Source organism: Cariama cristata, unplaced genomic scaffold (assembly GCF_000690535.1).
Source record: "Cariama cristata isolate BGI_N322 unplaced genomic scaffold, ASM69053v1 scaffold4962, whole genome shotgun sequence".
Classification (NCBI taxonomy): Eukaryota; Metazoa; Chordata; class Aves; order Cariamiformes; family Cariamidae; genus Cariama; species Cariama cristata.
Genome location: NW_009604304.1, coordinates 98,339 through 110,828, shown reverse-complemented (window position 1 = coordinate 110,828; position 12,490 = coordinate 98,339). Strand labels below are relative to the sequence as shown.

General features: G+C 37.8%; 1 protein-coding gene across 1 annotated transcript; it reads right to left on the bottom strand.

Moving 5' to 3' along the window:
- Positions 1–1,542: 1,542 nt before the first annotated feature.
- On the bottom strand, positions 1,543–1,740 carry LOC104157975 (sodium/potassium-transporting ATPase subunit beta-1-interacting protein 2; the record flags this gene model as incomplete). The annotated part of the gene is made up of 1 exon (XM_009695525.1): positions 1,543–1,740. A coding segment is annotated over exon 1 (168 nt), but the record flags the coding sequence as incomplete, so codon positions are not given.
- Positions 1,741–12,490: the final 10,750 nt, after the last annotated feature.

Below are 12,490 nucleotides of genomic sequence, written 5' to 3'. Positions count from 1 at the left end.
TGGACTTGGCAGTGCTATGTTTATGGTTGCACTCGATCTTAAGGGTGTTTTCCAGCCTAAATGATTCCATGATTCTATGAGTTATCCTTGAATGATAACAATTGCTTGGAAATAAAATTGTAAAGCGATTTTAATCTTATTTACTTGTTCACACTGATTTTGTTGCCTTTTTCTCATTGTCTCTTTTGTCCCAGCTGTAGCTTGCCAAAATTGCAGGTCTGAACTATCTGGAGAAAGGGCTGTTTTTGTCTTCCAGACCTACCTAGTGCCTGCCTTGCTACCTACTTGGTCAGGGTCCCTTTGCTCTGCCAGAACATGGCAAGCTGAGGGGCACGGAGGAGACCTGGGATGGCTCCACTGAAGGGAGGTAGCTGGGCTTTCAGGTGAATCAGCAACCAACCTTCTACACATGCAGAGCTCCTACAGAGATGTATTGGCACAGAGATATACTGTCCTGAACTCACCTGGTACTTGGCCATTTACAGCTAGGCTGGGGAATAGACAGATGGAAAAACTGCTCACTTTTTGGGTAGCTGAGTGCCACATTATACATTACGGGCTGTCCAACCGCCTTACAGTAACTTCTGGATCTAGTTAACCTCCTCTCTATTTTGCCAGTATGGTCCCTCTTTGGACAAAACATTGGAATCTCTTGAACAAATAATTTATATAGAGGGGGTCATATGCCCAGGCATTGGTCTAAATTGATGCGCATAGTAACAGTTTTATTCGCAGACATACATATCTCCAGCTGGGCATAAACACGTACGTATGACTAGAACAAATGCAAAAATGCAGATTGTCATTCAATGTAAATAATTTAGTGTTTATGCCATCTTTTCACCTAGGTCAGAGACAACACAAGGCTAAATGATTAGTACAGATGAATATGGTTGAAAAATCTGTCATTTTTCCCCAAAACAAGCTGTTTTCATTCCTTATAAATTTTCTGCAGTTTAATGGTGGATTGTTATCCTCCTAAAAAGGTTTAAGGCTTCTGGTTTTGATTTTCATACAAGTATAACATCTTGTTCTTTCGAGAAGAACCTTTCCCAGTCTCCTCCAGTTCATATTGATTAATACGGTTAAAGACAAATTGATCAGTTTTGTCCTGTGAACTGATCAGTGAATCTATTTTTACTGTTGAAAATTTCTCCTTCATTTTGGCTTTTCTTTTAAAGTCAATTTGGCTTTCATAGCAATAGCTGTAACTTCTTATTATCTCACAACTTGCATCCTACAGCGTAATTTGAATGTAACCTGCTATAAATTACTTATGGCATGATCAATGGTCAAAATGGAGGTCAGGAAAACAGAGTGTGTCATGTCATCAGTTCTCACAGCATTAAACGTGTATGTTGGAGCTTTTCATGTACAGGTGTCTTGAACTAGCTGCAAGACAACAGAGTTTCATAACAAAACTAACACTTAGAGCCAGGGTTTGTGAAAGGATGCCACAATACTCCGCTACTCTAGTAATGATGTTCTGCAAGAAGAAATCTAGAAAAGGTGGTGGAAGTGAAGCAATCTGTAAACACTTACTGCTAGGAAGATCTGAAGAGAACTGTGAGCCACTTCTATGTACTGATATTCAAGAAAACAACCCGAGACAGTGATATAACGATGATCCTCTGGTGCCCAGTCTGGGGCTGGGGTTACTGAGGTCACGGTGCAGCCCGGTCCATTCTCCATCCACCAAGAACGATGCATTGAGATATTAAAGGTCAGAATGAGATCTGTTTCCTGCAAAAGAACAAGCGAAGAATTAATGCGCTGGGATGGTACTCTGGTATCAAATGCATGCATAAAGAAGCAAAGGGCAGGGTTAAAACAGCGCTGTCACATCAAAGTTAGAGGAGCTCTTCTGCAGCAAGCACAAGCAGCTGTACCTTGGCAGGCAGAATTGCCTTGGAGGAGAAGAATAGTCCTGCAAGCCAGGATCTGTTCCTAGACATTATGGTAGCAGTAATTTCTGTTACATTGCCCATTTTCCTGCAGAAACCGTAAAGAACTGATGGACGTGCGCATTTACACAGCAACCCGCCTTTGCTCAGTTCCTAGAACTACAGCCCGTATTTTGGCAGTCTGGTGTACCAAACTATACATGAGTCCTCAGGAACCAAGACTTCATAGACTTTAATATGTGTGGGTCACCTGCCAGGAGTTTTGTCTCATGGACCCTGTGAAGCAGACCTGTGGTAGCTCTACTGAAATAGCGGAGATGATGTAAAAAAAAGAATTCTGTACATTTGCTTACAAGCAAAACCTCTTTGTGATGCCTCTGTCAGATTTCTAACTTCCTAGGAGTCTGTAAGGAACCAGCTAGTGATTGCTGCCCGGTCTAAAGACTGCTTACCTTGTTAAAAAAGAGGGGCAGAGGCCTGCAACCTGTAACTCCCATGCAGCTAGTGCAATGGAGTAACTAGTCGGCCATGCTTTCCATTAAGATTGCGTTTATAAATAGTTCATAAAGGATTAATAAATGATTAATATACATCATAAACAATACTACGGATATGACTTTCATAAATTATCCTTGGTTGCACATATACTTGAGGGTGTTACACATTGCTATAACAAAATGACGGACTTTGCGGGTTCTGTAATAGCCTACAGTGTTTACCAACCCTTTATAAATAATTTGTTAAAAGTAACCTCATTGTAAAGTGTGACTATCTCGCCTGTGTGCACATGTGCTCAGTCATGCAAAAAAAAATTGCTTTTAAGTAATGTCTTTGCAGAGCCAAACTCTCCCCACATCTAACCTACATTTTTTTCAGCCTGATGACATTAATAAATAAGATTCTCATAAAGATTTTAAAATGTAACTACTTAATTAGGTTTACCATGCCAAAAAGAATAGAATGCCATTTTGTAGCAGATATGTTGTGTCCACATTTCCCTCTTTTCAAAAATACTAATTTTTTCAGTCCCACTTATTTTCCCTTTTTGCACTAACTCATGCAAAGTTAACTCCATCCAGAGAGGTTTTGGATAATGTCATGACTGACACGTCAAGAAATCCGTGATTGCACTTGACACTGTAGTGTAGCTGAATGTTTTTTCTTTAAGTTGCAATTCTTGTCTAAAAGTGTAGACATTTTGTACATTTAAAAAAAATCAATTATGACCCTGCATAAGCACACTCAACTGTCAGACAGCAGGAAGGACCACAAATATTTTTGCTATGAATAATTACCCTATGTTCTCACAACAGCTCAATCCAGCAAATGAAAAAACGTATGATGCTTCACATGAATTTAATCATGCAACTAACTTCAAGCATTTGAAGGTGATCAAAACAACAGTGAACATTTGTATAAACTACACAAATTTCCCCCAAATAGATATATTTACCAAAGACCACAAGTCTTCATCCCCAGCAAACCTCTCCTTTCTTGAGACCCCTCCCTGCCACAGCTGCAGACACTGGAAATTGTCTGCCAGGTGTTTCTTGGAAACGGGTATTTTTACCTTATCTCCAAGCCAGAAGGCTATTTTTTTTCCTGGAGTCAGGGCTATTACGGCCTCTCAGTAGCACACTGGCCTTCTCACCTGGTGTAGGAAGTTGAAGAATGGGTACCTTTGGAGTAACTTTGCTTAAAGTAATAGATTTATTCCTGAATGACTAAAATTGGAATCCATCATGTTATTGTCAGAGGACCTTTAAGCCATTCTAGTTACCATGGAAAATTCTTAACCTCTAGTCTCTTATCAGAGACGCAGCATGAATGAATAGGACTCATTGTCTGGCTCTATTTTATCATTTGCAATACCTTCAGAAGAATCATGATGGACTAAAATATTTTACAAAGTGCAGACAAGGGATGAAAAATGTATTCCTTGAAAAAGAAAGGGATAAACTGGCTTGCAGGAACTGAGTGTTTGTTATGCATCTGCCAGATGAAGTTAAAACGGATCAGGAGGAGCTAAACATAAAGATCAAAACTGGGCTCTCTGGTTAGAACATCATTGCTCTAGAGATGGTAATGTTTGCTTACAAAGGGTGCACTAACCCAAAACTTTACAGGTTAAAAGCACAAGTAAACTTCCAAGTTACACAGGAAATATAATCACACATTAAAATATTTGTAAGTACATATGCATATCAAACCTCACGAAGTCCAGCTTTCTTCCATCCCTGAATTTATCCCCAGATGATTTTCTGAAATAATTTATTATATTTGGAAAACTTCCTTGCCCTCAAATAATCTTTTGGCAATTAACTTGAATGCTGTGATTAGGACTAAATAAACATTTTTGTTCAGGAATAGTCTTTTAGTGCTTACCAGTAAAAAATTACAGATCTCTATTAGCTCTATATTCTATCTCCGAGTAATCAATAAAATGCTGTGTTGTTTCCTCTGCTCATAAAATAGACCTGATACTTGTCACAGAAAAGTAATATTCTGTACTTCTTTATAATAGTAAAAAACAAATAAAGCCTACTGAAAGCCCCAACTTCAGATCTTAAAGAACTTTGAATAATGTGGTTGAGAAGGCTTTCAAGGAGTGTAGCAATTACATATTGAACCAGTTAACAAACAAGGTCAACTTCAGAAAGCAAAACAATAAGCAGACGTAAAACCTGGTTCTGGTAAGATTAGACATCATCCATGGTTCAGGTCAAACTTGGCTGGAATAAGAATGATAATGAAATCAGACTTTGACACACCAACGTGTAAGTTAGACCCTGTGAATTCCTATCCTCAAAATATGTGGGATAAGAATAAATACAGGAGGAGCCTATTCACTACAAATTCAGCTGCTGTACAGTTAAATCTTCTCAGGTATAAATTGTTATGGGCTTTGAACTTGCCTCTAACCTTCAAACCATGCCCCCCTAGACGCAATCGTATTAGCAAAGCAGCTCCTGTTGCTTAGTAGGGAAGGTCACCCAGCTTACAAAAAAGTTTTCCTCTTAGTGAGAAAATTGTTAAGGACTTGAATCTCCTTGTAGAGCTGTGTAAACCAAGGAGGGGATGAGGTACCTATCATTAATATCTCTTACACTGAAAACATTTAGAGCTATTTTTGGACAAACTCCGCCTGCTATTTACTTTGTTCACTGTTTGAATACTGATTTAGTGGACACAGACAAAGTCTACACTGGAAGCTGGGGATTTGTTGAACTCTCCAGTGTATTTGCCGTCTGTTTTCTTTCCAACATCTGTGGCTCAAATATTGCTCAGGGAAATGCGGAGAAGTGGTCTGTTAAGCCTTGAAGCTACGAAACGTAACAAGAACTGTTGATACACATTGGGCATGCCGATACGGTGTTGTTCACAGTCTGTATGTCAAGGAAAATTTCATTATCCTAAATTCAACAAACAGCTGCTTCTTCATGGACACAGAAATACACCTGTATGAGCTTTATTGATGATCTCTGTGCTGCTTTTGTAAATCCTGCTAGTATTTGTAAAGCCTGTTAATGAAAATTGGTGCATTAAAGTAGATTTCGCTATTCATCAAGGAGAAAAAAACAGAGGAAAATATTTACTAGGACATCTTTGCTGACATTCTTAAGATGTGCTGGTATTTGTAGTGGTCAGAAGTACTGCTGGATTAGACAAAGGCCAGAGTCTGGAGGTCTCAGAGACTCAGATCTCAGAGATTAGAAGCTGAGACATCGTCAAATTGAGTCTATAATTTTATTTCAGCTTAGTTTGTAAAAAACGTTGAGTTCTGATGGGTTTGTGCCTGTGTTTAATGTGGCAGATAACAAATTTTGCTGGGGTTAACTGCACAGTACATTACATTTTCTGGCTGAGGACAGTTGATGATGGAACATGGCTGCAGAAAGTTTTCTAAGAGCTGGCAGAAATGAATACAACCTTCTTTGCGTTAAGAAGCAGTGGTCAAAATGAAGATAGCTCTCTGTGTATTGTATTACTACTAGTACGTATTCGTAACTACACTATCTCAATGTAGAAATTAGAATATATTATTGCCTCAATGACTTTTGTTGGGTGTAGCTTAGAGAAGATGATCCCAAACACAATTCCAAGAGAAAAAAGAGACAGCAGTGGTTCAGGGTGGTTCCCTTTGAAAGTCCAGGAGACCTCGAAGACCCAGGGAAATTAAATTGTACTGACTTCAATGATAGTGGTTTGCTGTGTCATGGGAAATAAGTTTCTTCCACTTTTCTAATTAGGAATTGCTGAAATCTGTGCAAACCTGCCAAGCTTCTGTACAAGTTTTGTCAAATACAACCGTGCAGCCACTTGTTTCATTTTTCAAACTCAAACTAGCAAGAACAGGCTGCTTGGAGACTGACCGATCACACAAGGTTTCAGTGATAAAAGATCACAGTCTGAAAGCATTTGCAGTTCCGGATGCCTCGGATGCACAGAGGTCTCTACAGGCATTTTTTTCTTCTGTTATCTCACTTTTCCACTAAAACTAGCTCCCATCAGGCAGTTCCATTTTCTCATGCAAGCAAACCTTTTCCTGTCTAAAATAAAAAAACTGCCCTCACTGAAGGGCCAAAATAGAGCTTGGCAGCTGTGTTTCTTCTCTTTTTGCTTTTGTGGTCTTTATTTTTTTTTTCTTTTGCATTTTAATCCACAGTTGATATACAGGAAATAATTATTGTATGATTGTGTAGGTTCATGAATATTTAAAGTTCCTGATCTTTTTTATCCTGTTGCATCTGAACTGATTTTTAGCCTCTCCAGTTTTTTGTATGTGTGACACTTTCCCTTTCATTTAATTTTTTTTTTCAGTAACCTAGAATCCTGTTCTTTAAGTTTCTCTTACAAACAATTTTGTACCAATATAATTCCAAATTGGATACAGAATTTGACGTACGTATGTGTCATTAATCAGATAAGTTTTAATCACTCTGAATCCACCCAACAGATTTACTTCTGAAGTTCATCCATGAAAACCAGCAAAAATTGTCTCACTGTTAGCTTTTCTTGGTATTCTGTTAAAAATATTCCAAATATATCTTAAGTGATTTCTAATGTACTTCTGAAGATTTCAATGAATTAGTTATAAAGATACCAGCATGAAAGAAAGATATGACTCAGGTGTCCTGATTTTCTTCTCTAAAATGAAACTAGAGTGTTATATTAATAAAATACTATAAAATAGTTCTCAAAAAACATAGGTACTACTATACTGGGATTGACATTGTCACTTACTATTCCATTATATGATACCTATCCATAATCTTATGAAATTGTTAGAGCTGCAATCAATGTTATCTTAATTAAGATCTTCATATTTTTCTAGTGTTGGAATATGTACATTGACAAACCTAACAATTTTAATCTGCTCCTTCTCAACTCATTTAAGAAAAAGATACCTGCTAAACTCCAGAATACTAATTTAATCAGTTCAGTGGCATCAACATTTTTCATTAACATCTTTGTTCAAAAAGTTTCTATCTATATGGTTCTTCAATTAAAAATATCATAAAAAGAAAGTAGAAACTTTCAGTTTGTATTGCAAGGTTAAAATGATTATTACTATCCCATGAATATTTTTCATATTTAAACAGAATATTTTTAGACTAAGAATGTTCTGAGCTAAGATCCTTTGATTTATTTTTTTTTTGGCACAGAACAAGAGAATTAAGCCCATCCCAGTAGCCCAGCGACACTTATCATGGGGACTGAGAAGTTGCAGTCCCTATGCTATCACACAGAAATTTTAATTCAGTGCTTGTACATATTTAGTGAAGATCCTGAGCACTAGAATTTTTGTAATTTCTTGGAAAATGACTTTCTGGAGAATTTAAGCTTGTGCAATGGTAAAATACGCTGAAACAGGCAGCTGACCAGAGGCACTTGCATCCCACTCAGTAGTAGCTAACTCTCTGGAGTCTTATTTATTTCTCACTGTGGAGTAATCAGGGATATAATTCTGGAATTGAGAAAATTTGTTGAAGGAAATTGAGTTAAATGTAATACCTTGTTTTGAAAAGTTTCTGTTTTGACAAATTGCTATTCTCTGAGGAAAACAGCTTGCCTCCAAACTTTGTGAATGCAGGCGTACAGTGGGCAGTTTTCCAGTCTCAGGGGGTGTACTCTGTTATATCCCTACTGATGGGCACGGGATTATTACCAGATCTTATCAAACCCAACAAAAACTAGCTTCTTTAATTCCAAAAGACAAGTCTATTCTGAAGTTTGGATTAAACCTGAAGGTACAAAGATGCAATTTAAATATTTACTGGTGTACCATAAAATGATGATCCCACAGATATCTTGGAGAGTAAAGTTTCTGCTTCGGGGTCGAACTGAGTGGCCCGATTTAGGGCAGGGGTCCAGAGCTGGAAATAAGGTGATCGCACATAGTCTCTTTTCCCACACCAAAGCTGTGCTCCGCAAAACAAAACTAGCAAAGAATTTTATGATTGTACTAAACTCAGTGTGCTTCTGAATCTCTTTCTGAAGTGAAGTGACTGTTCTGAATGCTTTCCAAATCCTGGTTATTCATTTTGAGCTGAAAACACATGATTTCACTACTTTCACAATATATCAGTACTAGTTTTTAATGAGTAAGGCATAATGCTGTTAAAGAAGTTTAAGTTCTTTAGCCTCTTGGGATTGATTTTTTTTCCTCTCCTTTTTAAATGGTAAAGGAGGTATGTCTCTTGTCTTGGTTTACCCAGGCAAATACACAGATCAATAGTGCTTAGAATTTGCAGACACAAATACAAATAACCTCTTAATTCTAAATAAAACCCTTCTAAGCACAAGGACACCTTATATTTGGATAATATCCAAAAGACTATGCAGAGCTTCCAGTGAGCTGGGAATGCAGTTCTGCAGGCTGCAAACAGAAAGGTCTAGACCTTGAGTAAAATAACAGGATGAAATGAATATCCTTAAAAAGCTTCCCTTTTCTAGAATAAATTGTTTCCTGAGTTGCCAAACCACCTCAAGGATGCTTTGCTTGATCATCTCTGTCTGAGGCAAAATTTTAGCATGCTCCAACATTACTAAGGAAGGATACAGAAGTGTACGGTGTAGAACTTAAACATCAGTAGGTTTACAGAATGCATGCAGAAAGAAATTCCAGCTGATGCGATTTGTTCAGTGTCCCTCGGTGTTGGTTGTTACATAGTGTTAGGGGCTGTAAAACAAAATGCATGTGTAGTGACAAGCCTTTGTTTTCTGTTTTCTGTTTCCTATGACTTTTTATTCTATTTTAAAATGTAAATAATTATCTTGTCTATCTTGTTTTGCTTTAAACAGCTTCATTCATTCACGACCCTATAGTGGAGCTCAAGTCTACAGTGAAGGGTTGGTTTTTTTGTTTGAATCAGCTTCTGCTGTCAAATCGAGAAAAATCTACCACCTGCAGTGTGTGCAGGAAACAGTAAGTAGACTTGAACAGAGTTCTCAGACCACAGAAACAGTGGTGGTGTCCCAGAATTGGTGTTAGGAAATATGAGATCGTTGTCATGCAGAAGGGCTTTGTGAAATACCAGGCTGAGGATAAATACATGGTCTACATAGTGCTCTATAGTCTAAGCACTTCTAGCCAGCCGTGATCTTATATGCATTAAGATTTCAGAATAAGGAGAAGCAGCCTGGATGAGTCGGAAAATTACTAAAAAGCATGTAGAGTCATCTTACTCAGTTTGATTCAAATCTAGCTCAGGTGAAAGGTTTACTTCCGTGGGGAGGTTGCAGTGAGCTAAAGCATCACTTTATAATGCCTAGCTAGTCCTCACAACCCACTTGCATCCTCAGTATGAAATAAAATAGCCAGATTTAAATGGTTTGAATTCCTCTGCAGTCGATAGAAAGGACCCAGTTGAAAGAGCTTGCTAAGTATTCCTGAAGGACTCTGAAAAGCTGCTTAGGGAATCTAGAGAAGGTGTTGAGCAGAAAGCCAGCCAGAGCCTGATGGTAAGGACGCACAGAGCCAGAAGTGGAAGCGTGGGCCGTCTCCCTATAGCCCTTATGCCCAGTTCAAGAAATGCTGTGGAATAACTATCCTGCATCAACTATTTCAGGCTTTTTCACTGTAATTTATTACACTATTGACCAGGCTGATAGATGTCATCATCCACAGAATTAGATTCAGATCTGAAGGTGTACAGCATTCATGTAGCTTGCAAATTTGGGCCAGTAAAACAAAAATCAGGTCAGTGAAGCCACACCAATAGACACTCAGCGCGGCGTGCACAAAGCCTGCGTGGAGCAGTCTCTAGGGCAACACTGCTGAGTATTTATAGCAAGGACATTTCTCACCATCAGTGTGACACATTTTACACCCAGATGTGACTTTTACCAATTTTAAAGGATTGCACAGCTGCAACTCCATCAGGTGATGTAGGAAAAGCCGTGTCACAGCTTTCGGTGCTCATGTGTGGTGTGAGCTCCTTCTGCCTGAGCCATACTTACCCCACAGACTTTGAAAACCACCTTTAGCTCCTGTCTGAAAGATTCTACTTATTTTTTTTAAATGAAAAAGATATTTGTCTCAGGAACATGTTATATGACTCTGATAAACTTTAGTTCATAAAGAGTTTATTCATGTCCTTGCAGGTGACCATGGTTATTAGAACACCTAAGGCTATATTCAGATTTGATAAATCAAACTCTTTTCACTTTACATGCAGTAATTAATTCAACAGGAGGTGAAATATTGCTCTCTCTTTTTGTGGTGTGATATTATGTCACTCAGCAAGGACCACCGATTATTTTTATTAAAACTAATTTGATTATCCACTACTGTCATCTAAGTACAGAAATAATAAGTTCTAAATTACCTCAAACACAGAGTGAATTATGGATATTTTTCTATTGGTTGATTCCTGTATTTGAGGATTATTTGAATTATTTCTAAGAAACAAGCTGCACAGTTTCTCCTGTTCTAGAGCTGATAATTCTTTTTTTTCCAAACTGTGCCTTATAAATAATTTTGAATAATGAGACTACTCAGGAATTCCAGTTTTAGCTAGTTTTAGCTTTCAAAATGAAAAGAACAAGAATGTGAACGACATGTGTTTCAACATTTTCAGGAGAAAATATTACGCTTTTCCAAACTTGACTTATTAGGGTGCTTAAGCTGCATTTGCAAACTGGAAAAGGTTAGCACTCCCACATATCCAGTGTAGGTGATAGGGGTTCAAATCCTTGATTCAGAAATGAAAAATAAGCTATTCACAAACTGCTATTCTGACAGTACAAGTCTCATGGAAACAGAATAAAAAGAAACTTTGTCACCTACATAAATTAACAAACTACAATATCAAGCAAGCTGATGTTCGCAAACGTTTCAAGTGTGTGTCCTTTCCTCTTGTGAGCTATTGCTGAGACGTGGCAATGCCCACCGCTTTAGTAAACTGCAGCCTCCTAAGAACAATTCAAAGCCATTTAAAAAGATTCAGTGCATAACTTTGGGTAAATGTATGGGTTTTATTAAGTTTTCAGAAGCACACCTTGAGGAATAGTATTATGGTACCATGCTAGGTTTTTTAGCTAGTATGAGGGAAAGTACCTCATGTACTGGAAAGGAAACCGTAGCAATTTAAACCAGGTACGGTACTAATCCATCGATGAATAGCCTGTCACTCCTTTACATGTTGACTACATGGCATGCAATGCTGCTAAAGCAAGGAGGACTACCTGCATATATAAGAATATGTGTGTTCTTATATATAGTACAAGAACATCTAATTTAAGATGGCAAAATCAACTCAATAAAAAGATCCATTATTATGCTAATCTTATACTTAGCACCAGTTCATACAACATACATACCAGCCCGTATAAGACACATAAGATGTACAAAAAGTATTATGCAGATTCAGTGTGTTGAACTGATGGTGCTATTAGGTGGTAACAGGTAATTTTCCAGATATCATAGTATTTCTTCCTAAAACTCTTTACATCAGCTTTTGTTTCCTGTGATTTAATTCCCTTTCCTCTTAGACACAAATATTTTCGTCTGGCATTTTGTGGAAGATAGAGTGGTTAACAAATAAACCATGTTATTTAACAATGTAACAAATGCTGTTTGGTATTATATTTTCCAGTGTAGTCTTGTAAAAGCTTTATTCTCTTTTCAACAGTTAAATTAAAATAAATATAAAGAAAAATAATACAGATTGACTCAGATATTTCCTTTTTTAAACAATCTTTGTCCCTGCTTTTTACTTCAGGTATTAAAGTGCAAATATATAGGAGATATTTTACAAAAGACAAGACAGAAAATCCTATTAATTGAAGGGTAGGATCTAGTATCTGGCAGGCACCCTTAAAAATTAATTCCTAGATCGGCTAAGTATTCATGATAGTTCAGCGACAGTTCCTATCAGCTGTCAGCTCCACTGTCACTGAAGACTTATGTTCAGATGCTTTGCTCCATCTCACAGGGTTGTGCAAAAGGGCAGATAGCCTTTCAATTCAAATTGACGTTGACTGGTGCCAAGACAGATTGAACGTGGGGGGTGGTCCACATGTGAGGACCGCTGGTAGCTTGCTCATCTTTCAATGAGAACGGAGCGCTCTCTGTGACTGAG